A 26,866-nucleotide genomic window follows, 5' to 3' on the forward strand; every position below is an offset into this window, starting at 1 on the left:
GATGCGCATTTGGATTTCTCCCTCTGTGTGTGTGTTTCATAAATGTGAACAAGAGAGGGAAGATAAATATTTATCTTTTACAAGTATATATCTGAGTATATATGTTTAGGTTTAGAATATTGTTATAGAATATTTTACACTTAAAGGATCTCTATACTTAAGTGACTTAACTATTTAATAGTTTAGAGGAAAGGGAGACTTTTTATTTCATAAAATATTTTTACCTAACATAGGCATAACTTAATTGAAATCTTTTCAAGGAATTTTTTTCAGATTAAATAGATTATTGTTTTTATCATGTGTGTACATGTGTGTAAATTTTCTATTTAATTGCTTCTAATACAGTCTTGAAAATCTTACAAAGATAGCTATTCAAAAACACATGTGAAAAACAAAGCAAGGCAAAACTGAAAGAATGACACGCATATATCATTATGATTTATTTACTCTTCTCTTAAGTTTAGAAAAGTATCTTTGAACATTCCATTCTGCTAACCCTTCTTTTCAGTGTGTGGGCCCTCACAGTTCACTGTTTTTATCCACATGTTTTTGTTATTCTTAGCATTAAAAAATAAAACCACCCACTTGGTATGACACTGGAAACATTATACTGAATCCTGGACCTGTTACCTATTTACTACTAATGTCATTTTGAGCATGTTTTGTTACCTCTTTTGTCCTCAGTTTCCTCATTCATGGAAAGGGGAAAATAATTCCTATACCTTTTGTGTTTTTGTAAGGATTAAATATGACTATGTTTGTAAAATTGCTAATATAGTGTTAGGGGTCCAGGCAATTAGAATAAGGATTTCTGTTGATAGGATTTTATCTTAACTTCTAGAGATTTCCTCAGACTGTTGCTAGTTCTTGAATGAGGTGCCACTATTATTTCTAATATTTATAAATACACGTTGGTGCTAAAGGATAAGACAAAATAAGAGAGATATTCTTATGTTAAAACAATCATATTGTGCATAGCCAACAAGATAGTGTACAATTATGCTGTTTCTGACGTAGTGAAACAATCATACTGAACTTACTGCTAGTGTCATTCGTGTTTAAAGCAAGGAAACTAAATCATCTGAATATTGAGGTGATCCAAGGAGAAATGAGTGAGAGGACAAAGCAATTCATGATGTATTTGTTTCAAATTGTGTAGGTTCCAGAAAGGGAACAATTCAGTATTGAAGCTCATCATGAAAAATTCCCCCACTTCAGAATTTTTTTTGTGGCCTGTTTTGGCAACTAATGGCATCTTTTCTCATATATTTTTTTAAAACTTCCGTTAATTGTCAGAGTGCAATAATATCTAATAAGTAGTCAGAGTTAAAATTGTGCTTATTTTGTGCAATTGTGTTTCCTATCATTTCAACTTTATTTTCAACTCTAACTTACTGAAACCTCCACAGGCTTGTAAAACTTGTAAAACTGTGAGCCAACTAGATCACCATAAGCTAATCCTCTTTGAATGTGGCGGTTATTTGTGTAGGATACTGTCCCCTGCAAAAAAAAAAAAAAAAGAAAAAGAAAAGAAAAGCAAAATAACCCAGATGCTTACAAGAGAAGTTTGTGGTTTCTTAGGTAAAATTCTATGCTGTTATTTTAGGTTATGTAGCCTTTAAGTTTTAAAAGCATCTGAATGCAGATAACTGTGTTACTTTTTTTTTCTTTTTTAAGGTTTTGCAAGCACTATTCTAGGCATACAAAGACTGACATAGTTCTGTTTCTGTCCTCAAAGTCTGTCAACAGTAGATTTAGTACATCTGATCTGTGGCAAAAGAAATATCTCTGCAGATTTTACATTACTTATACACAGTTTACTAAAAATCCTAATGACAAAGCTCCCATCTAAGTGTGAGTGAAGTAATACCAAATGCATCACTCTCTTAAGGTTTCAGCCACCTCCAACTTTTCTACCTTCTTCACATGAGTTTCAATGACTAAGTTGCTATATAGAGCTTTTGTGACTGACAACAGATAGATCTTATAAAACTTGACTTAAAGCCTTCACACTTGAATTCAGACATATTAATACTGGGCCTTATTTTTTAGAGTTAATTACTTTCAGGTTTGTTCTATAAATAGATTGTATGGGTGTAAAAAAATCCTCAGGTTAGCATCCTTTTTAGAACACTTTACAAAATATATTTTCTTGATTAGCTACACAAAATCTCTTCATGTGGCAAGTGGAAATGCAGAGTACAAGGATGCTACACTAGTATGTATGTGAAGACCTGTGCATTTAAATACATCTTTATGAAGCTCATTTATTTATGCACTCTGGAAAACCTTTGGATTTTAAACATTAAACTGAGTTTGCCAGGAAATGAGAAAAAACAAAAAACTTAAGTTTAAGAAAGACAAAACTTAGGCAAGATCTGTCATAATGCTCTTCTTTCTTGAAAGAGATTGATGCCATTAGTTCTTGGTACAGCTCAGTATTTGTTTAGATGATAAATAAATGTCTTTGAAAACTTGTTTAAACTCCTGTGTTTACACTGAAGTACACACACACACAAGCACATTTCTCACCAAGTACCTGTTAATTTCAGATGTATGTTGACACACACATTTTGGCCCTGGAGTTTTAATTTCCACCATCATCATTATACCATAAACAAGCTTAGGTGGACTTGATCTTGTTACATCACTTCCTCGAGGAGTTAGTTAAGTGTGTCATCAATCCATCTCTGCAGTGCACACTCACATGAAAGCAAAATCACATTAAAATACAACATCGAACTTATGTCTGTTTTACTGGGATTTCTCATTTACTCTCAGAGATTTGAATGCTTAATTAAGTTATCACACTGGTTGTTTCTCCAGGAATTTAACTAGAAGCATCAAATGAAAGCAAGGTGCTTTTTCCCCCTTATTTAGAGTTTACAATCTGAAGTGTTTTCAGCTTTGTACACTATTTGATAACAAACAATTTCAACAAGTTATAGGGATGTCTCATACAACTGTGGCAAATAGTTTCTCTCTGATCCGGCCTGTTACAGCTCCTAGAAACTTCAGGCAAACCATGCCCTGAAGAAGAAACATCATCCCATACTATGGGGCAACGCATATGCAAATCAGAAAAGTGCCTAGCAAATTCAAAACTGCACTTTGTGGGCAGACCTTTGGTAAAGCTTCCTGAATCAGTATTATGTTTCCCAAGACAGTTTTAAAATGCAGGTCAAGAAACAGCTTTTTAGTTTCATACTTGCTTATCTTAATTTAAAGGAAATTTTAACTGCGTTACTAAAGGTGAAGACTAATCAAATCAGGTAGTTTAGTGTGTTAGTTTACGTCTTCTTAACTTCTGCCACAGTGACTATGACTAGCGCATTAAAATGACAACAGTGCTTTGCTGCTTTGAATTTTTGCAGCATATTAGATCAGCTTTCATCACCATAAACTCATCTGTGACAAATTATAGGCAGTTTAGTTTCTGCAAACTGATTTGGCCCCGTCCTAAGGTCATGCTGAAGAGCTCTTTGATCCATAAGTTTCCAAATAATAAAAAAAAATCCTTTACCCTAAATTAAATATATATAATTCAATTTACAGATTGAATTTAAAACTTTTTAGACTAAAGCCATTTAGCATCAAATATCAGGGAGTAATACTGTAAAAAGAAGCTCAAAAGAGGTACCTCCAAATATTCTGAAAATATAATGGAGCTTCTCACTTAAACCTTATAAATCATAAATTTATAATGAATTTAAAATCAGTATATTTTAAATATCATAGGTTAATAGATTTATGAAGAATACTACTGAATAAGTACACGAATAAGCAATGTCAACCATCTCAATAGATACATGATTTAAGAATAGCAAATTAAGTTACAAAAGTAATTTTGATATGTAATTATTTCTGGTTTTAAGTACAGTGATTCACACAGTTTAAATACTTGTGAGGTTGACTTAAAAATAGATTCTGTTAATAATAAGTACCTTAGGGGCTTCCCTGGTGGTGCAGTGGTTGAGAGTCCACCTGCCAATGCAGGCGACACGGGTTCGTGCCCCGGTCCGGGAAGATCCCACATGCCGCGGAGCGGCTGGGCCCGTGAGCCATGGCCATTGGGCCTGTGCGTCTGGAGCCTGTGCTCCGCAACGGGAGAGGCCACAACAGTGAGAGGCCCATGTACTGCAAAAAAAAAATAATAATAATAATAATAATAATAATAAGTACCTTATATTGAATCCTCAGTGTTAGCAGAAAGTGGGCAGAATGTTGCCTGTGGCTTACTCCATATGGTCTTCCAAAAACCCTTTGAAGGAAATCACCGTTATTCCCATTTTACAGATGTGGAGGTTGAGAGTTAAGAGGTGTTAAATAACTAACAAAATGTTATACTCCCATAAAATATCAGAACTGAGATTCAAAACCAGGTCTCTTAGATGACAAGGTGAATGTTTGTAATCACTGCCATACTAATGATCCTAAGATGATAATTATGGATGCATATTGAGACAGTGTAAATATGCTCTCATCTTAACGTTTGTGAATAGGATAAACTGCAGCTTATTATTGTCACTGAATTATGTAAGTTTTATTTCATGGATAAACATAAACGAATACGTATGAAATGCCTCCATTCCCTGCTACAAAACATTTCCCTTTGAAATCACCACTTAGCTAGTTTGGATCTGAGTTGAGCATTTAGCAAAAGTTAAAATGTAATGCCAAACTTCATTGGTTGGATTTTTTATTAGATAAGGTAGAAATGAAAGCAGCAGGCAATTTAATTAGCAGTAATTTTTCTGGGCAAGTCATTACTTTGATGAACTTCAGAGCAATGTTTATGGCTCCTAATTAACCATGTTAGTCATTTGATTGAATAATCACTTTGGAAATGTTTCTACAATTTGATTAGACTCTGACCCACTCTGATGGTCATAAATTAACTGATATCACTTTAGGATAACATGACTTTAGTTACTTTAGGGGAATAAACTTCTCTTAGCCATATTTTTTTCAGGCTTCTCTGGACCATATAGAGGACACCGATTTTAAAGATAGACTGGACTTAAACAATGCTGGCCAAGTGTCTCAATTTCAAGAGCTAGATGTTAATTTTATTTACTCTGGGGTGTAATAAATAGTATTAAGAACTGGCATAATCACAAATATGTTCTCATGTATGCACTTTTTTCTAAATTGCTGTTCAGTGCTTTTTTGTTTAGAACTTAGACCACAAGTTGAGCCTTTGGAAATGTAATGGAGTTTCTGGCATTAGCCATATTTTATGTCATTAATTTATGATGAATTTTAAATCAGTATACTTTAAATATCATAGAAAAATAAGTAGAATTTATGAATAATATTACAGAGCAAGTACAACAAAAACCAATAAATCAGCTAGTTCAATAGACATGAGTATTAGTGAAATTATCCATCAAATCCTATCTTTGATGTCAAATGTCTAGTTTTCCAGGATTTTGATTATTTCATCTGATGTTAGGGCACTTTTATAAGCCGACCCTTCAACTTTGAATAGTGGGTTTCTCAGAAACGCTTGCATTTTCTTTCTTCCGCTTTTTCTCCCCCTTTGGGGAGGAAACTACATTTAGTCACACTTAATATATAATAGAGTTTAACCTATACATTTCCTAGCTGCCTCCAGAGCCAGCCAGCTGTTTTTACAGCCACACTCCAGCTGGGCAGCAGTCAGTAAAAGTATTTTGTGGCAGGGTGTCAACATTGGTACAACAAAATGCTTGCCTCTAAGCAGCTGGGGAGCTGATGGCAGAGTCATTAACACTCTCCCTTCCAGGCCCAGCTGCCTGAGGGAACTTACGCCTTGGTAATAAATCAAAATAACATTAAAAATTAATTTGAAGTACCATCGGTTAAAGAGTTGGGATAAAATGCATTGCTAATCATTTGTTAACCCAGAAGATCAACTCCACTGCAACCCTATTGTAAGCACTGATATCAGAAAGCACAGTTTAACCCTGTAGGGTCAGAATTATATACTACATAATACTTTATAGAAAGAAGGCGCAGTGTAATAAAGTGTTTGAAAATGAGTTTTACAGTATTTTCGGCTTGTAAGCCATTGATTGCCACATACTTTTCAATATTACTGCTATTAGGGATCGCCATTAAGCTATTTTTGACTAAAACCACATAAGATAAGCTTTTTTTCTGTGAAATAATATCTCATATTTTGGTTGATATTTATCACTAGAAAAAATTTTAGAACATCAGGTAGACTTTAAAAATGGAACATTCCAGACCAAGAAAGAATGACATCTGGGCTAAATAGTGCTCATTATCTATTACAGCATGAAAGTCTATAGATGGATAGTTAAAGAGAGATAAGGGCCATTGGATTCCCATTCATTTAAATGTTATTACTTGTTCAGAAGTTAAGGGCTTACTATAAGTGGTGGAAAGGAAGATGTATTCTTATATTAAATAGGACACTCGTCATATATCTTTTATACATTTATTTTTGTACATGTTGTTTTAAAAACTTAAGTAATACATACAGAAGATAGAATCAACTTAATCACATGTGTATATATTCCTGTGGAACCTATATATGTTATATGTAAGGTTGGGCCCAGGTTTTTGGTACCTAAAACTTATAAAATTTGGGGAACCCTCTGAAAGAGAAAGAAAAGGAAATGACATATACAAAATTAGGCATAGGATTTCAGTAGGGCTCTTGCAAGTAGAGGGTCTTGAGGTTGAAACTTCACTCTCTTCACCATGAATAGACCTCTGGTTATGTGAGTGAACTTCTATATTCAGAGTTAAATAACTAGGGACAATAAAAGACTCAGATAACATCTCACCCAACCCTTTGTTTTATATAAACTTAGACACAAAATGGCTTATCTAAAGTCATGTAGCTTTATTAGTAGTAAATGAAGGACTTGAATTTTAATCTTTTGTCTCTTAATCTAATATATCTTTCCTTTTCTCCATATCGAAAGCTACTAAACACATTAGATACACAACCATCACTATGACTCAAGCTTAACCATTAACCAAGTTTTATTTTCTCAGGGATGAGTTAACTTGGTCACACAGGCAAGGCCTCACTCTTAAGGTAACAATGGTGTTTGCTCAGAAGTTGTTGGATTTCTCTTTTATAGCCTCACTGTTTTTGGATCTGACCTGTGAGCTTAACAAAATGAAAAGCCAGTCATGTTTCTGTCTGAAGAAAAAAGAGCAGTCACCTTACTAGGCTGGAGTAATTTTAAGAGATGTAACAATTTCGTCTTCTCATAATAATTTCTAGCCAGTTGTTCATGAAATAAACTATGAATGAGTCTTTTATTGATCTTTGCTTTGGATGACATTGAGTATACAAAGTTATTCCATACATGTCCTGAAATATTTTTTAACTCATGACACTGTTTGAGGACACAGTAGCATTTATGCAGGGTTGCTGGTAGAGCCACCTTTACTTTAGTAAGGTTGGTGTGGGTAAAACTTTGAATTCACCTGCCTGTTCAGGAGAATCAGTATCCACCATGGCATGCGTCTCATCCTTACGTTTCTTGTGTGGGCCCTGCCTGAAATGTTAACTATGTGTTGACAAGTTCCCCTCAAGAGACTCATGTCAGTTTCTGTTACTTTTCCTTTCTGCACTCTGTCCACTGATAACAGCACATTTTCAGCTCCAGACATCTTTGACCGATGTTGTTTCCTCTTGCAGAAGTGCCTAGCTGCCACTCCATTTATATGAGGCAAGAAGGCTTCCTGGCTCATCCCAGCAGAACAGAAGTTAAGTTTTCCACTATTGAAATTCTTGTAAATACCTGTCAACATAATTGGACATCCTAAGGATGCTGTCAGATTATCATTATATTACACATGGGGAAAATCACTTATGTCCACTAAACCATTATTTTAGAACTTTTCTTTTTAAAGTAAAAGGAAGATTTTTCAGGTCATGATCTCTTATATTTGGTTGTTAACATGAGTCATGTGCATATAAACAGCTGAAAAGTGGACTTCTCTGTTCTTTTTTGCCAGCAACTACATCCTTTTGAAAGAGAACATGTGCTTTTATAAGATCACCTTACCTTACTGCTTTCTACTGAAATGTATCTTTGAGGAATTTTCAGTTTTGCTTTAGAGACCTAAGTCACTGTTTTGAAATAAAGCACCATTGATTTAAATACATTCACCTTTAAATATCCTAGATTTTACATTTTGGGACAAGTAATTGTTAAGAATGGACTTTCACATAAGAGACTTAGAAAAGGAGTTTTCTGTTGTGGATGTGTTATGGTAAACGTGGCGGGAAAGTTTTGTTCTAATAGGCATGATACCTGCAAAGTAATGAATGAAGATGATTTTATCTGGATAGAAGACTCCCCTTTAAAGTATTTCTGGAATTATATGCATGGTCCTTGATGTCAACACTATGTATCTTCAGTGAATGACTTAGATCCATCCTTCTAGGTTGAGTCCAATATTCGTTGTTTTGTTTAAATAACATTAATAGAAGTAAATCCCCATGTTTAAAGGATAGTATTATGAGATGGTAAATCCAGAAAATATGAGACCAAAAATTTTGCACAAATGCAATATAATTATTGTTGCTATTTTTAATATTATGTACCTACCACAGAGACCAATACTTTTGAGAAATAAAACTGTGACTAAACTACGGGAAATTTCTTCCTGGTCATGAAAGATAACAGCAATTAATTGAAGGTCCCACAGTCAAGGATATTTGGGGGAGAAAATGATTGTGAAAAGCTGTCAATTTATTTTGCATTTTTCCTATGGAGTTAGTTATGTTACAGCAAAAAGGGAAAGTTTTTTTTAACTGCCTTGGCTATTGAAGATGAAAACATGAGAAAGTTAACCTAGCTAAATATTTCTCCAAAGAAGTAAGGGGGTAAAATCGTACCTGTTTCAGTTCATCAGGGTCATAATGCAAGGTACATGACAGTAATTCACTCTGATTTCCCTCTCATCTGGTTGAATAACAAAACTTGGAAGAAAATGGAAAAGGAAATGATACGTTATACATCCCAGCTTTGCCAGTGTTTATGTAAGCTCTATGCTTCGGTTAGTAATAATATAAATTGTTAACTCTCATGTATTACCATGTGCTAGGCAGTGTTCTAAAGTTGCATATATTAAATCATTTAATCCTCACAACAACCCTATAAGGTAGATACTTTATTATCATTCCCATTTTATAGATGAGGAGACTGAGGCACAGAGGTTAAATAATGTGTCCAAGGTCACAGAGTGGAAAAATAGAAGAGTCCTTTTCTACCTCCGTTTTTGTGTTAATGGTTATATTTTGATTTTATTTGTGAGTGTTATTTCTGTCATGAATAAATGTATTTCATTTCCCCCCACAGGCTGCATGTTTGAAAAGGGCCCCAGGCAGTTTTATGATGACACCTGTGTTGTCCCAGAGAAATTCGATGGTAGGTTTTTCATTGTGTATCAAGTTTTGATTTCTGTAAGAGGGTGTGGTGAGATCACCTTCGCCTCTCCTGAAAGCAGTCAACATCGCTACTTAACGATTTTTATGCCCATCACTTACGATGCACTCAAGTCTCACTAAACTTTGCCTCTTATAAATTCCCTTTCCTTTGCCCATTAAGAAGCTTTTTTCTTTTGTCCTGTGACAGATCCCATTTTTAGAGTTAGACAGAGTATCATTCTTGCTGAGCTTTATGTAGAATAAGAGGACCCTTTCCATTGCCTGGCTGAGAACATGCAGCTTGTTGCTCAAGATTTATTGAGAGCTGATCCCGTAATTAACAAAGCAGAGAAGAAAGCATGCTACTGTGGATGCATGGATGACTAATGCAGGCTCTTGCCTTTTATTGTTCACGAAAAGATGCATTATGGAACACAGGAGCAATACAGCTGCCCATTTAGTTAGTGATTGTGAGTCTTCCTTTTTTGTTTTTCCCCTGGGAAGATGTTCGTTACTAATGTGACATTACTTTGTAATTGCTTCAGATGGAGTTAGGAAAGCATCACTCTTTTAATATCATTTGCTGTGGCAATGAAAATGAAAATATCACCCCCCCCACGTTAGAAAGGGGTGTCAAGTTAGAATCTTCTTTTCTTTTTTATTTTTTTTTATTTTTTTTTTATAAATTTATTTATTTTATATTTTATTTTTGGCTGTGTTGGGTCTTCGTTTCTGTGCAACAGCCTTCTCCAGTTGCGGCGAGCTGGGGCCACTCTTCATCGCGGTGCGCGGGCCTCTCACTGTCGCGGCCTCTCCCATTGCGGAGCACAGGCCCCAGGCGCGCAGGCTCAGTAGTTGTGGCTCACGGGCTTAGTTGCTCCGCGGCATGTGGGATCTTCCCAGACCAGGGCTCGAACCCGTGTCCCCTGCATTGGCAGGCAGATTTTTAACCACTGCGCCACCAGGGAAGCCCCGAATCTTCTTTTCTTGACAAACGTGGCCGCAGTCAGCATCTACACAGAGGCTTGGGTAAAAAGTGAACAGTTGATTGACTTAGTGGTTCTTCAGAGTGGTCTCCATATTTCCTGCTTTGATTGTTTAACAGGAAATGAGCAGGGGCCCTCTGATTAGCTGATTGCACAAACTTTGGGGATCATGGCTGTAATGGCCTGGGTACCTCTCAGGAGTTTTTAATTGTCATTATTTAAATAGCAAAGTGTATGTGCAGATTGCTTCTCAGTCTCTAATTAGCTGCTTGAAGTCTACTGTGTTCCCCAGGCTTTCGCTACACATAGACTTTTCAGAAGGGGTGATATAAGTCTTGGGAAGATCTGTTTCCTTAGCCTCCCTTTACACTGCTAAATTCATGCCAAGGTCACAGGGTTAAACTCCAATAGGGATCACTTTTTCAGCCTTACTCTATAATAGATGTTACTTTTTTTTTTTTTTTTTTAAGATGTTGGGGGTAGGAGTTTTTATTAATTAATTTGTTTATTTTTGCTGTGTTGCGTCTTCATTTCTGTGCAAGGGCTTTCTCTAGTTGTGGCAAGCGGGGGCCACTCTTCATCGCGGTGCGCGGGCCTCTCACTATCGCGGCCTCTTGTTGCGGAGCACAGGCTCCAGACGCGCAGGCTCAGTAGTCGTGGCTCACGGGCCTAGTTGCTCCGCGGCATGTGGGATCCTCCCAGACCAGGGCTCGAACCCGTGTCCCCTGCATTAGCAGGCAGATTCTCAACCACTGCGCCACCAGGGAAGCCCTAGATGTTACTTTTAACCTTTGAGTTTCAGAGGTGTGATCTGTGTTATTTTCTTTAGCATCATTCGCAGAACATCAAAATCCTTAAAATCCAGCTTTTTCTCTTGAGATAAAGCATAAAGTCTACTTTTTGGCATGACCTTCATCAGTTTCTTTCATGCTTAGTGAGCTTAACATTTTAAGAAATTGCGATAATTAGTATGGGCATATAAGGAAGGAAAATAGCTCAAAACTGTAGACCGGATTATGATATAATCTAACAGGGCAAAGTCTAAGTCACTTACATGTTTGGGGAAGCTAACTGTCTTGATTATTTTTTCCCTTTGGCTTTTAAATACTCCTCAATTTTATACTAAGAAAATATTTTTGGGAAGATAGTATTGGGCTTACATTTTATAAGGAATAGAGAACAAGAAGAAAGAAGAACAAAGGGTTATTTTTTCATTGTACAAGGCCAGTATGATCAGTTACATTTATAGGCAGAAGCAATCTAAAGGTTAGAAAATCTGAATCTGACAGTGTTTCACTCTATCTGCATAATTTCTCAGTTACCCCCATGAAAATTTCTAAATCTCAGAAGGAAAAACTGAGATACATAAACCTGTCATTGAAATCAGTATGAAGAGACACTTCTATATTTTCTAGTTTAGACCAAAACAACATAATGATTTTTAGCAGCTGTTGAGTGAATTTATTTTGGTTTAGGTACGCGGGCCTCTCACTGTTGTGGCCTCTCCCGTTGCGGAGCACAGGCTCTGGACGTGCAGGCTCAGCGGCCATGGCTCACGGGCCCAGCCGCTCTGCGGCATGTGGGATCTTCCCGGACCGGGGCACGAACCCGTGTCCCCTGCATCGGCAGGTGGAGTCTCAACCACTGCGCCACCAGGGAAGCCCTGGTTTAGGTTTTTAAAGTGTTCTTTCTGTAATTATTTTAAGAGGTGTATTTCTGTCTCTTGACCAAAGGAAATTTTTTAAAAGCTCGTGATTCAGTCTGGTTTATAATTCACACTTAATGTCAGAAGATCGGCTCGAATATATTCTGTCTCAATTGTTTTTTTAGTGAAGGAGAGAAAGTCATGCATTAATAGTGATATGCTTGTAGGGCCCTAGACATTCAATCCCCAATGTGACTAATTCCACATTTTTTTTTTTTTTTTTTTTTTTTTTTTTGCGGTACACGGGCCTCTCACTGTTGTGGCCTCTCCAGCTGCGGAGCACAGGCTCCAGACGCGCAGGCCCAGCGGCCATGGCTCACGGGCCCAGCTGCTCCGCGGCATGTGGGATCCTCCCGGACCGGGGCATGAACCCATGTCCCCTGCATCGGCAGGCAGACTCTTAACCACTGCGCCACCAGGGAAGCCCATTCCACATATTTTTGAGACAGTTTGCTGGAGATAGAAGTAAATAATCAGTAGTCATGAAACTGAGTTGTGGTTTTTTTTTTTTGGTTTGTTTGTTTTTTGGTAAAATCAAAATATCTGGCCAGATATTCCAAAGAATTGGAAACTAACACCTTTGCTGCTGTAATCTATTTAATAGAGTTTTTTACACTTTGTATGAATAACAAATAAATGTAGCACAAACAAACCTTTCTTGTTTACAAATATAGATAACAGAAAACTCTGGTGTATTCTTTTTTGTGTGTGTATAAACATTATAAAATTGGACTTTTAGAAAAAGAATAGCAAGCTAAACTCAAATAAGTGCAATACAAACAAGAGACAAGGAAAAATGAGAGAATTTTCATTTGCTGCCAGTTGAGAAAGCAGAGTGCCAGTGAAGGTGTGGAAGAAAGATGGTATACCAGTAATCCAGAATGCCCTGAATTACCCATGACATTGTCCTAGTTTTTACTTAACTCTCAGAGTCTAAGATGCTATTAACTTTGCTTTGAAGTATTTGCATTAAAATTTTCACTAGTTTGTCATGTGCAGGTCAATGAGGTATTTACAAATTGCAAAATTTAATTTGTGCAAATAAAATGCACAGAGCTTAAAACTGATTACTCCCTCTGCATTGTTACTTAGAGCAGTAAGTAATGGCATTAACAATGAAGGAAAGAAGTATGATAGTTTTTAAAATAGTATCTAAAGAAAAAAAAGTTATACAGCATTTTTATAAGTAAATGACATCCATGGATTTATTCTGCCCTTTGTGCGTTTATAGTGACCTTTATATATACAGTTGTGTAAATTTGTACATTCCTGGGTGATATTCACCCTTTTACCTATTTTAAATCCCTATTTAATGGTAACAGTATATTTCATAGAAACCCTTAAATTGGTTGTGGTGTAACCATTTTAGTGATTGGTTTAATATAAATTTTATGTAAATATCATTGCTAATCATAGAAACTTAAAATGTTTTTAATTTAGGAGATATAAAACAAGAGCCAGGAATGTATCGGGAAGGACCCACGTACCAGCGGCGGGGATCACTTCAGCTCTGGCAGTTTTTGGTAGCTCTTCTGGACGACCCTTCAAATTCCCATTTCATTGCCTGGACTGGGAGAGGCATGGAATTTAAATTGATTGAGCCTGAAGAGGTGAGTTTAGTAGATTCTAGTTAGGAAGATCAGATATGTTTTAATATAAGGAAACATATACTTGATTAATATGCCAAAGAAGTATTTTTTAATTTTAAAACTATAGGGAAACATTTTGAATTAAAAGGTGGGCCAAAAAAAAAAAAGCAGGAATATATTTAAAATAAGACATGAATATGTTGCAGACTTTTTCCAGTTGAATGCCATCCTACAGGAATTGAAGGAAATCAACCAGATTATTAGCATAATCCTTTATTCAAGAGAGCAGGGCTTGGGAAGTCTCTAAAGGTGCATCTAAGTTGGGCATGTTTGGTGGTCTTTGAGGAAGAGAGGAGATGTCTATCAAAGTTCAACTAGTTTTGGGTATGGAGGAATTGTTCTTGAGAATTAGCAGTTATTATTTGGACAGTCTTGATTTTTGTCAAGAGGGTTAGAGAGGAACATTTAGAGAACAAAGTCATGTGTAAGAGGGTGTAGGGGAGACATAGCTGTGGGCGATAAAGGCACACAAGGGCCACAGTGGGAAATTCTTACTCCTTAAGTGTTTCTTAGGAGACACAGACCTGTACGACCATTGTTTCCCTTTGATTATTGGTGACACCTGTTTTGAGTCAGCTGGGCTGTGTACGCTCCTTTGGAAGGTAGGAATAAAGTTTAAAATGTCACCATACCTAAGAAGACTCTGGATAGAGATAATACAGGTAAATGGAACACCTTTCATTCTGTTCAGCTGTCTTACTTCCTCCAACCCTCCCCCATGCACATACCAATGGAGTGTTTTCCTGAAAAACCTCTCAGTTCAATTTTTATTCTTCCCAGGACTAACTTTAGGCTTAAGCCTACTTTTTTCTTTCTTTTTTTGGTTGAGGCATGCAGGATCTTTTCATTACGGGGCGGTCTCTCCGTTGCCGTGCTCGGGTTTCTCTCTAGTTGTGGCATGCAGGTTTTCTCTCTCTCGTTGAGGTGCATGAGCTCAATAGTTGTGGCACACGGGCTTAGTTGCCCCACGGCATGTGGGATCTTAGTTCCCCAACCAGGGACCGAAGCCGCGTCCCCTTCATTGGCAAGAAGATTCCTTACCACTGGACCACCAGGGAAGTCCCAAGCCTACTATTATTATTACAACATAACCTACCAAATAGCATTTTGGACCTCAAAAGAGAGGTGACTTTTATATGAAATGTTTGTGTCTTATTAAAGATGCTTTCTCTGCTGCTGTTAAAATTGACTTCAGTTTACATTAGCTGAGAAAGCAATGGAAGACTTTTAGCTAACATGCCTATGACTTATCATATTGGCTATAGGATCTAAACACCTCAGAAAAGTCAAAAAATTCAGAGAGAGATATCCAGCTATTTTTTAACTCAAAGTGATTAGTTTCACGTAGACTAGACATCTACAACCTAGACTAGGCTAATGGGCCTATACATCTTGCATTTTCTGCTCTATGAGACCATGTATTTAATCATAATCGGATAACGTGTCCTAATTTGATATCCAGAAGATAAGGTGACATTACTTATTAAGATTTAAGAGATTATCCGATTGGAATATGTATTAAATAAAGTATGAAATCAGAGGAGATGGTTAGCACAATTAAGTGTACTCCGGGTTACATCAATACGCTGGTAGCATTTGAGGGCTCAAGTTAAATCAGAAATTCAAAGTATCCATTACTGAGTATAGGCTAAATGTTTGGCTGTTTGAATTTTGTACTGCATCTAAAACTTAATTTGGCTGTCAAAAGAAATTCATTTTTTATGTAGGTGTACTTAAATGATATAAGTGAAAGAACCGCAAAAATGTGAAGCACTAAAAATTGAGACTAGAAACACTTAGCGTAAAGTAATTTGAAAGCCCTTTAACATGATGGGAATGTGTGCTCTTCACCTCATGAAAGATGTTAATAATCTCTGCAAGAGTTGGTTCATGCTAGAACTGAGGACATTCAACAGGGGTTTATATCAATTACTTCCATCCATCTGTGATTAAAATAAAGTGAGCAGAAACAATTTTTATTTTTGCCATCTATCTGTTAAGATAGGGGAAATTACTGAATTATGTCAGTGATTATTGATCCACTCAGAAGTGTAAAAATACTTAGGCACGTGATTAAGTTCTTTATATAGCAATTGTTGATTTTTAAGCTGATCATGTTTGAACAAGTAGAATAGGAGACTTGACCAGGGGACCCATTAAGTTACATCAAATTGTGAGTTTCTGTGATTTTTTTTTTTTAATGCCAGGAAGGAATACAATTACTTCTGTTCCATACAACAAACCAACATTTAGACACCTTTTCTGTATCAGACTCAGAAAGTAAAAAAGGACAGGGGAATTCAGAGTCAGCCTAACTCCCTGGCAATTGTGCAATAAGCACTCAATGTCTCCTAAGGCCCTTTGTTCAAAATGAAACATTCCATTTCTGATTGCTGCATTGCTCACTGCTACAATTGCTTCCATCAGGCAATGACTGTGCTGCTTATGTTTAAATTTCTTCTTTGGAAAATGTTTGTGAAATTTCTTTAGTCTCTGTGGCCCACGGTCACCCTCTTCTTTCAACTACACAGCAGTTAATTGAGGGTCTGTGACAGCACAGCTCATGAAAGGTGGCTCTGAAGCCATCCTTGTTGGAATTACTCATGAGTTCCACTTTTTGTATTTCCTCTTGCGGTTTAAAATGATACTGAGTGAGACTGCAGTCTTGCGCTGATTATCTGCTCAGTGTGTTTGGATAACTTTAGCAAGCACATAATCTTTAACATCTCTCTTTTTGAGATATTTGAGAAAACGGGATGTTATTTTTTAATTCATCATGGGTTCTGGGGAATTGTTCCAGGGAACAGTTACTGACATAGTGAAGCATCTGTAGGATGCAGAGGAGAAGTCTTCTGATAATATTCAAGCTTGTTGAGCTGAAGAATTATCGAGAAGTCTGATAGCCAGGCCCTGATTGTGGTTTCTAGGTTTACTGTTGCATATTCAAGCTTGATTTTTAAAAATAAATTGAATAATAATTGAACGATTGTGTTTTCCTGTTTAATTCACTTGGTAATAAGGGTAAATGCTAGAGTGCTATAGAGATCTTTTCACTCTCCTCATTAACAGCCAAAGTTTTCTTTTGAAGGAGTGTTAAAAGGAAGTTACTGGAAGTATTGCCACCATCGTACCCACTCCATGTTGAAAATGGTACCTTGGTGTTTTTTTTTTAACATCTTTATTGGAGTATAATTGCTTTACAATGGTGTGTTAGTTTCTGCTGTATAACAAAGTGAATCAGCTATATGTATACATATATCCGCATATCTCCTCCCTCTTGCGTCTCCCTCCCACCCTCCCTATCCCGCCCCTCTAGGTGGTCACAAAGCACTGAGCTTATCTCCCTGTGCTATGCGGCTGCTTCCCACTAGCTATCTGTTTTACGTTTGGTACCTTGGCTTTTAGTGGCGCTGGATATAGTGGTGATTGATGGGTCATATGTGAGGGCTGAACGGACTTTCTTAGTTGTTGGATGGTCTAACCTATCCTGGAAATTATTTATATTATCTGTTAATTTTAAGTTGCAATCTTTTGTTTTGTTTTGTTTTTTGCGGTACGTGGGCCTCTCACTGTTGTGGCCTCTCCCGTTGTGGAGCACAGGCTCCGGACGTGCAGGCTCAGCGGCCATGGCTCATGGGCCCAGCCGCTCCGCGGCACGTGGGATCTTCCCGGACCGGGGCACGAACCCATGTCCCCTGCATCAGCAGGCGGACTCGCAACGACTGCGCCACCAGGGAAGCCCAAGTTTCAATCTTTTAAAAAATTTTTATCATGATAGGAACACAACATGGGATCTATCTTCTTATCAACTTTTTACACGTTCAATCCAGTATCTTTAACTGTAGGAACAGTGCTGTACAACAGATTTCTGTATCTTATTCCTTCATCTTGCACAACTTGTCTGCATCTCCCAGGCATATGAGTATGTCCCATTTCCCTCAACTTTATAATGAATGTGATATTGAAACAGCTCTAAGAATAAATTTGATTGTTTTAAAATGTCTACTGATACCCATGGTGCTGAGAATTAACTGGCATCATAAAAGTCAAACTCTGCTTATGGTATTAAAAAAACATCTTCCTCTCCCCAAAGACTTCCACTGTGTTGTCTTGAAGTTTGTTGCAGGTATTTTACTTTCTAGGTGTCTCCTGGTGAGCCTCTAGAAAAGTATCACTTACAAATGCGTAAGTGTTCAGAAATCGTTGTTCCGTTTCAGGAGATACTAATAATTTATTTTCACATCCCCTCCAGTTTTGCAGGCTGTTCAGTTGTCATGTCTATTAAAGATTCACTGATGTCCATTGTTAGCTTTTTTTTTTTTTTGCGGTACGCGGGCCTCTCACCTTTGTGGCCCCTCCCGTTGCGGAGCACAGGCTCCAGATGCACAGGCTCAGCGGCCATGGCTCATGGGCCCAGCCGCTCCGCGGCATGTGGGATCTTCCCAGACCGGGGCATGAACTCGTGTCCCCTGCATCGGCAGGCGGACTCTCAACCACTGCGCCACCAGGGAAGCCCCATTGTTAGCTTTTTAAAAGACATTTTATTTAGAAATTATTGCTTTCACTTCTTATTGCCATCCGCCCATTTTGCTATTGCTTAGAACATTTACATTAAAAAGAAGTTTATCTTTGGAACTTTAAGATGTACCTGTCACGGTGACTCTGTTTTGACATATAGTCACGTCCCTGTGACATTACATCTCTCTGCTCTTAAAAAATTATACTGATATATGTGACTAAATTACATTGTATCTTCATTCAGGAAGTAGAAATTAGTGAGAGAGAAAATAGCAAGGATCAGTATTTTTAAAAGAGAAAGAAAAAAACCCTAGGGAAAGGTTTTTGCTAATGAAGTAGAGAGAGACAGAATGATCTCTTTGCAAAGCATTCTGTTTTAGTATATTACACGTAGCAACAACTTGGAATTCTGTGAACATGAAGGAAAACTCTAACCCTATTTAAAAATGCTCTCAGGGTTACTTAGGTATGCATGGCAGCTGCAATTTCTGCTCAGATGAAGCAAAAGTGGAAATTAATGCGAAGGTGACTTTAGCTGGGGTCATAGAAGCAGGCCACCCTGTTCTGGATAAGGCTGCAGCTAGCCAGGGTAGTGGTGAGGTAGGGGATACAGATATGTTGAGGAAGGAGGTTTTGCTGAAGCTCTGTTGAAGAATTCTCTCTCTTTGTCAGAAAAGTTGCTCCTTCAAAGCCACATTATAAAAAGCTCGGAGAGGGCCTCCCTGGTGGCGCAGTGGTTGAGAGTCCGCCTGCCGATGCAGGGGATGCGGGTTCGTGCCCCGGTCTGGGAGGATCCCATATGCCGCGGAGCGGCTGGGCCCGTGAGCCATGGCCGCTGGGCCTGCGCGTCCGGAGCCTGTGCTCCGCAACGGGAGAGGCCACAACAGTGAGAGGCCCGCGTACCGCAAAAAGAAAAAAAAAAAAAAAAAAGCTCGGAGATTGTGCACTAAACAACAAAAGTGGATATTCTGCTTTAGAGATTTTTGTCTGTGGACTCATATACATGGTGACCTTCTTATTTTTAGCATCTGATTACTGTTCTTTAAATGAATGCTTAATTCCCCAGTGTAGTATTGGCTTCAATTTTATTCTGATGCTGCTTCAGGCAATAAAAATTTTTTGCAGTCAGCTTACTAATTGGTGCACTGTTTCCTCTGCTGTACACACTGTGCCACTTGCTCACTCTTTTATTCAGTGTCATGCAGGATATCTATTTTCCTTTGGTTTATCATAACCTAAAAAACACCTTTACAAAGAGATCACGAAGCTGCTCTTGATCTATAGATTTTATCTGAAAAGAAAAAATAAGAAGGAAAAAACAGACAGCGTACCTCAGAATGCGAAGCATGCCTCATTTTGGTGAATTGCAGCCTGTTCATTACTGTTGTAAATACATTCCCTTATTTCCATTTAATTTTGTATCTAAAACAGTAGTGACAAAGAATTCTATTGTGATGCTTCAGAATGATCACTGAAGGCCTGGTTTAGAAAGCAAACCAGGACATAGGATATGCAGATCATGATAGCTTTTGTGTCTTTACTTATGTTTTTGATTTGGATGTGTTTTAGAGTGTTTGGAAGTAATTAATGAATTAACTAATTTTTATGAGATATGTTGATAAGTTTATACTTAACACTACAATGTAATTCTGTTTTGGTGGCAGGTGGCCCGGCGTTGGGGCATTCAGAAAAACAGGCCAGCTATGAACTATGATAAACTTAGCCGTTCACTCCGCTATTATTATGAGAAAGGAATCATGCAAAAGGTGAGCAGCTAATACAGCATTAAAATTCATTGAAATGTTACACATTCATCTGCATGTCATACTTTAAAGCCACATATCATTACACTGCTGAAGCAAGGTTTTCACCCAATTTAACATATGCTTAGCTGTTTGTTTTGTTATTACAAGCCTTTCTGTTTATAAATTCATGGGCATTATAGACAAATGTGTAATAATATCATATACAAAGTAGTAGACTTTCTGGAAGTCCCCACTTTCCTGTGTTTGGTAGAAAAAATGTTGTTTTAGTACTAATATGGCAAGCATATATCCCCAGAAGTTGTTGATATTTTGCTACATTCTCCACAAGAATATAATTTTGAATACTAACTGAATTATTACCTTTTCCCTCTTGTTCTGGTTCTTAAAACATTCAGAACATTGCTTGTTCTCATTCTGAAAAACATTTTTTCTTGGCTGATTTCATTACTTGACAGCTTAACATCTTAAACCATTGATTAAAAATAAGTATTTGATCTTATTTCATTGGTATAATGAAGTTAAATTTATTTTATTTCAAATGAGTGTCTCTTAATATTTCCAGGTAGCTTTTTTAAAAGGTGTGAGATAAAACAAATGAATTACACCTAGAACAAAATATAAAAATTTTGAAGAAGGTAATGAATAAATGAATAAATAAAGATAAAACATTTGGGTATTTGTTATTGCTACATCCTTCAGCTTTGCATGCATATTTGATCTAATAGTCTTGACTGTGAACAACGTTTAGGATTTATTCATCGTGAATATTACATTATAGTTTTATTATGCGTCCTTTGTTCATTTGAGGGGACACAGACGTATATTACAGATTGTGGCATAGTTTTATGTCACCATGGTTCTGCCAAGAAAAACTAGACCAGTTGGTCCATGAAACTTACTAGAAGACAGGGAAACAGCATCATTGAGTTTTCTAGACCAAAGGGAATCTGTGCTCTGGAGTTGGCCAGCCTGGAAGTTAGAACTTCAAAGATTCTTAAAAGATAAGGCTGAATTAGGTTCTTAATTGCTTCCTATTTCCCTGAATCTCACCTTCAAAATGTAAAACCAGTTACTACCTGCTCTGTCTTCTCCATCTCAACCCTGGAGTCTTTTTTAATTCCTCCCTTTGTCTCATCCACCACTCCCATTTGCAGCCAACCCCTTTCACATACATCCCATTCTTTTCATTTTCATCACCATCTTCCTAATTGGGCACATCAAGTGGGCTGGCACAGTAGGTGCTCTGCTGGTCCCCTGGGCCGTGTTACACCAAATGCAGTCATGACTTTGGTTTGCATGCTACATTCTCATTAGATCACCTTTTTGAACGGATTCTTCTGCTACTAAGCAATGGTATTCTTACCTCGTGAAGCTGCTGCGATTATTAAATGAAATAATGTACTTGAGACACTTGCATTGTACCTGGTGGTAGCTGTGAATGCATCTCACACCCTGAAGCCAAGGCATATTTAGCTTGTGTGTCTTGACCAGTAAGTCTCTTACTAAATGGAGGAGTCACAGAGAGCTAAAAAGTATCATAAAATGTCAATCATATCTCAGGTTTTAGACACAGTGTTTGAGGGGGTACCTGCGGGATGACATGTCTGGTCTTAAATATTCTCAAAGGTGTTCAAACTTATGCTTATTACTGATAACACCACTTCCATGTTCCTATTTATTTATCCAGTTATCACATATCCTATTTATTTACCTCTTTATTTAATAAATTAATAAGGCAAGATGCTATCAAATAGTCAAATGACAGCATAGATGTTGAAAAAACAAAGAAAAATGTTGTGGCTTCTCACGTTTTTTCTATTAGGCTGTAATTGCCAAAGGAAACTATTAGCAACTATTTATTTGTCAGCTAATATAGGAGAGCAAAATGTTGTACATCACAGGCCTTTTGGGGTATTGCATATGATATAAGGAAAACCAGGTCGTTTAAAGGTAAAAAATGCAAAAGTTGAAGTCTACTTATAACTAGCACAACAATCAAGACTTTGGACAATTTTTACAGACGTACATATACTTATTCATCCTTCCACATGTTGAGCCATTCTACTTGCTACTCTCTGACACACCTGTGACTCTCTCATTGCTTCACTCTTTTTAGAATGTCCTGCCATCTTATCTTTACCTGTTAATATAATGGTTAAGTAAGTTCTAGTATAGTCATTCAGAGGAAAATTATGCAGTTCTTTAAAAAAAAAAAAAAAACTCTGATGTAGAATTATATACTTTAATGTATGGGGAAAGTGTTTATCTGACCACGCTTGTTCATGAACTTAAAACTCTGTGTGTATGTGGTGTATTAAAAGGAAATAAAATGGAAAGGTTAGAGAATAAAATAAAACCCAAGTGGATCTAAACATCAAAGAAACCCTGATTATTTTAGTAGTTATGAAAGAAATAAGAAATGAAGTAATGATCATTATACCTTATAGACAGTACATGTATGAATTTCAAAATTTAGAAATGATGGGAAAAGTATATACAAACATTTAAGCATTGGTTATTTCTGGTTGATATAATCAGATTATTATGTCTTTTGGCTTAATCTGTAATTTAAAATTTTCTTCCAATATCCCTGTATTACTTCTGAAATTTTAAAAGTTAACACATAATTTAAATAGCTAGTCTTTCAAAATTCATGTTTTATCTATCTAAGCATTGCAATTTATACTGAATGTATAGCAGTGTATACTGAATGTATAGCATTTTCCATATTGTAACTGAATAACAGAAGCCGTTCTGTCCCTTGGTTGGTTATCAGCCCTTGTTCTAAACTTTGTGGCATTTAACATAGTCCAATAATTATAGTAGTAGCCCTAAATATGTTTACTGTAAGGAAAATAAAACAGTGAGTCAAGGCAGAGTCCTTAAGAGGTTTTATAATCTTGAGTGCATATTATACATTTTAATTCCCCACAGTGATTTATCGAATCATTTCTAATTATAACCAATAGCAACAGGTTGTACAAAAAAACTTCCAGTATCCTAAAGCAAATGCCTCCTTCTCAGCGGCTGCAGACAAAACAAAGCAGGTTATTAAATGCTCTGAGGTATGCAGGCCATTTATTTTATTTTTATTCTCAAAATGCTTTGAACAAAGAAAAACGGAAAGCGAGGATTTAGTATAGTTAAGCTTTGTTTCTGATATGGTCTATTTTTACTTTTATGGCAGTTTCACCATTTCACCTTTACGAACTTAATTTCCTTTTTATAAAGGACTAAAGTGAATAAATTTATGCCAGACTCCTCTGTTTGCCATGCCCTGTGCTACAGACTTCCATCTTACTCTTGCAACAGGCTTTCCAAGGAGCCATTCCTGACTCCATTTCACAAAAAAAAAAAGGGAACTGGGGGCAGTTTAAGAAACATGTCCAAATTCATAAAAACTAAGTCTTGGCTGTTTTCAAGCCTAAGGATATTCAGAGTATTTGAATTCTCTAAGTTGATTCCTCTTACAGGGTAAAAAAAATCCAGGGCAAAAAACATTCTAAATCTGAGTCCAGAACAGCAGTGCTCTTTGGTATTTTTTTTTTCTCTTCCCAAACATGCACAGATAGTTTATAAACTATGAACTCACCATACCCCCACATCACACAGCAAGTAGCAGAGGAGTTGAGTAATTTTCACCTTTCTAAAATTACTGAACTCTACATACACACAAAAAGTTACTGCCAAACTTAATACAAAGAACTGTATTCATCCACTCCCGCCCCGCCCAACCCCCGTGGGTTTTTGAGAAGCTCAGCATTGTCTATTAATGTCAGCGGAGGCAGGGCTGTATTTGTTCCACTCAATTGTTTATAATTTCCTAGAGAAGCATTACTCTTCAAAATTTAAGTTTGGGACATGTTATTTCCTACAAATTACGCCACTTCTCCTTTATTTCAGGCAGCTGTCACATTTCTTTTTTTCATTTCCTCCCTGTGCATTGTGTATTTTAAATTCCTTTCACTTTTTTACACCTCTTACTTCAATTTGACACTTTATATACATCCTTAACTTCTGTCTAAGGCATCTTGCTTTTATTTTTAAAAGTGATGTACCCAGGATAATGCTGCCCTCTTGATCCATCTTTCGTTTAAATAAGGCTATGTATCTTTTTTTTCAAGTGAGAATATACAGTGCAAAAAAATAAAAAAGAAAGAAAAAAAACAGTTCACCCTGCAAATCAGTGAATCACTAGTCTAGTCTTATTAGGAACACGATACATTTTTCTTCTAAGGTTTGGAAGTTTAGTTTTTCTACAGTTTCAGAAATACAATGTTAAGAGGGAGACACTACACTTTAAAGGCCTGGTTATTTTATAAGTACTATAGATATTACCTTTACAAACAGAGGGGGAAAAATTGTAATGTGAAGATGCCTGCATGAAATCATTGATTTTTTTTTCCCCCAAATAGCAATGTAAGTTTACACTTACATGAAAACAAGCAAACTGCTAAGCTTTCTAGCTATATCTGGAATGAATGTAATTATTACTCAAGATCAAATTTTGCATTTCCCTCGATTGAACCATAGTTCATCCCACAAAGTGAGGATTTTTTTTCTATCTGTTAATAGTGAATTGCTTCTTCTTTTGTTATTCATCCTTTCTGGAGTATTAAATCATGTTTTTGTTTATTTCTTTCTCTGCCCTTCCAATCTGGGATGGTGAAGATGAGTTGTTGGTTTCTTTTAAGCTGAGATGTAGTTGACAGAACAACCTCACATTAGTTTCAGGTGTACAACACAATGATTGGATATTTGTATCTCTTGCGAAATACTCACCACACTAAGTCTAGTTACCATCCGGCACTGCACATAAGGATGGGATTTCTCTTCCATGTTTCCCTTAGGTGGCTGGAGAGAGATACGTCTACAAATTTGTATGTGATCCAGAAGCCCTCTTCTCCATGGCCTTTCCAGATAATCAGCGCCCACTGCTGAAGACAGACATGGAGCGTCATATCAACGAAGAGGACACGGTGCCTCTGTCGCACTTTGACGAGAGCATGGCCTATATGCCAGAAGGGGGCTGCTGCAACCCTCACCCCTATAACGAAGGCTACGTGTATTAACACAAGTGACAGTCAAGGGCCTCCTCGCGCCTCTCCTCTTTTGCAAGATGCAGAGAATCTCTGAATTCTCTTCAATCTTTGTCTGATTTTTGTTGTTTGTATTTTATTTTTAAATAATAATACACAAAAAGGGGCTTTTCCTGTTGCATTATTCTATGGTCTGCCATGGACTGTGCACTTTATTTGAGGGTGGGTGGGAGTAATCTAAACATTTATTCTGTGTAACAGGAAGGTAATGGGTGAATGGGAGGGGGGATTAGGGGATTACTTTTTACTTAGGCTTGGGATGGGGTCCTACAGGTTTTAAGTATGATGAAGCTCTATCATGTTGATTTGATTTCATAACAACCTAGAAAATGTTCATTTCCTCTGGGTGTCTATAGTACACAGTTAATTCACATTGTGTAAATATCCACTTGGAGACTATTTGCCTTGGGCATTTTCCCCTATCATTTCTGAGTCTCTGCAAGGTGTACAAAAAAAAAAAAACTACTGTAAAAGGCAGTTTAATTGTTAGAAATGACTGTTTTTGCACCTCTTGTAAAAAGGTATCTAGAGATTGCATTTGCTGCTTTTTGTTTCGTTTTGCTTTATATATGACTCATAGAGGGTAACCATAAAATGGGTAATTCTCTCTGAAGTTGAGTAATCACCATGACTGTAAATGAGGGGCACAATTTTGGACTCTGGCTCCAAACTGAGTCACAGGCCAGTAGCAGTATACGTATCTGGTGCCACCTTGCTCTTTAGATACAAATCATACTGTTGTTAAAGTATTTTGAAGCTCATTTCAGTTAAATAATGATATTTTTCATGGTCCTTTGAGATCTTCATTTAAATGTTAAATCTGGGATCACAATGAAGCAAAAAATATCTGTCTCCTTTCGCTTCCTTCAGTACATAAAAATATTATTTAATCAATAAGAATTAACTGTACTAAATCATATAATATGCTGTTCTAGATACAGCAAGCACTCCTTAAGAAAAATATCCAATACACTAAATAGGTACTATAGTAATTTTTAGACATGGTACCCATTGATATGCATTTAAACCTTTTACTGCTGTGTTATGTTGAAACATATATAAATATTAGATAATGCTAATGCTTCTGCTGCTGTCTTTTCTGTAATATTCTCTTTCATGCTGAATTTACTATGACCATTTATAAGCAATGCAGTTAACTACAGATAGTATTTCAGGACAAAATAGATGACTCGAACCATTTATTGCTTAAAAAATAGCTTATGCCATGGTATGCTATAAGCAGCTTTTATGCACATTGACAAAATGAAGAGTAAGCTTCAGCTTGCTAAGGGAAACTGTGGAAAATTTTGTAACTTTTGGTGAAATGGAAAATTATTTACAAACTGTCAAAGAATATGAGGACGTTGCTGTATGACATAGTGCTGGCACTGGTACTATCCATCATCTTGTTTTGGACACTCGTGTAAATGTGATTGGATTGTTTGAAAGAAGATTTAAAGATTTAAAGTTTCAAAGGTTTTTGTTTTGGTTTTGTTTTGCATTTGGAGAAAATACTGAAAGCAGGGTATAACGAAACCATAAGTAAATGGTGTTACAGTATCTCTGAAGAGCTTGCTAAAGTGATTCAAGCAAGAAACACGAATTTTGTTCACTCCATCAATATCCCAGAAGAACAAAAATTTTTAGAGTCAGTAGCAAAATTTTTTAAAAAGTCCTAAACACAAAGCCAAAATCGACTTATAAAAGCTTTTCATAATGAACACAGGAAAAATTGTTGAA

The 26,866-nt window shown here is 36.8% G+C and overlaps 1 protein-coding gene across 5 annotated transcripts in view; it reads left to right on the plus strand.

Moving 5' to 3' along the window:
• The window catches only part of ETV1 (ETS variant transcription factor 1), a 95,183-nt gene extending 68,582 nt beyond the window's left edge, over positions 1-26,601 (plus strand). For 4 of the 5 annotated variants that reach the window (XM_082632769.1, XM_082632767.1, XM_082632768.1 and 1 more), the window contains 5 exons: positions 7,667-7,733; positions 9,334-9,404; positions 13,535-13,704; positions 19,926-20,027; positions 24,878-26,601. In XM_082632769.1, coding sequence (XP_082488895.1) covers positions 7,667-7,733; positions 9,334-9,404; positions 13,535-13,704; positions 19,926-20,027; positions 24,878-25,099 — 632 coding nt within the window. In that variant the 3' untranslated portion in view covers positions 25,100-26,601. The remainder of the gene's footprint in view (positions 1-7,666; positions 7,734-9,333; positions 9,405-13,534; positions 13,705-19,925; positions 20,028-24,877) is intronic. The other variant, XM_082632771.1, reaches the window with a different exon arrangement.
• Positions 26,602-26,866: the final 265 nt, after the last annotated feature.

The sequence above is a fragment of the Mesoplodon mirus genome (assembly GCF_964341445.2).
Source record: "Mesoplodon mirus genome assembly, chromosome: 9".
NCBI lineage: Eukaryota > Metazoa > Chordata > Mammalia > Artiodactyla > Ziphiidae > Mesoplodon > Mesoplodon mirus.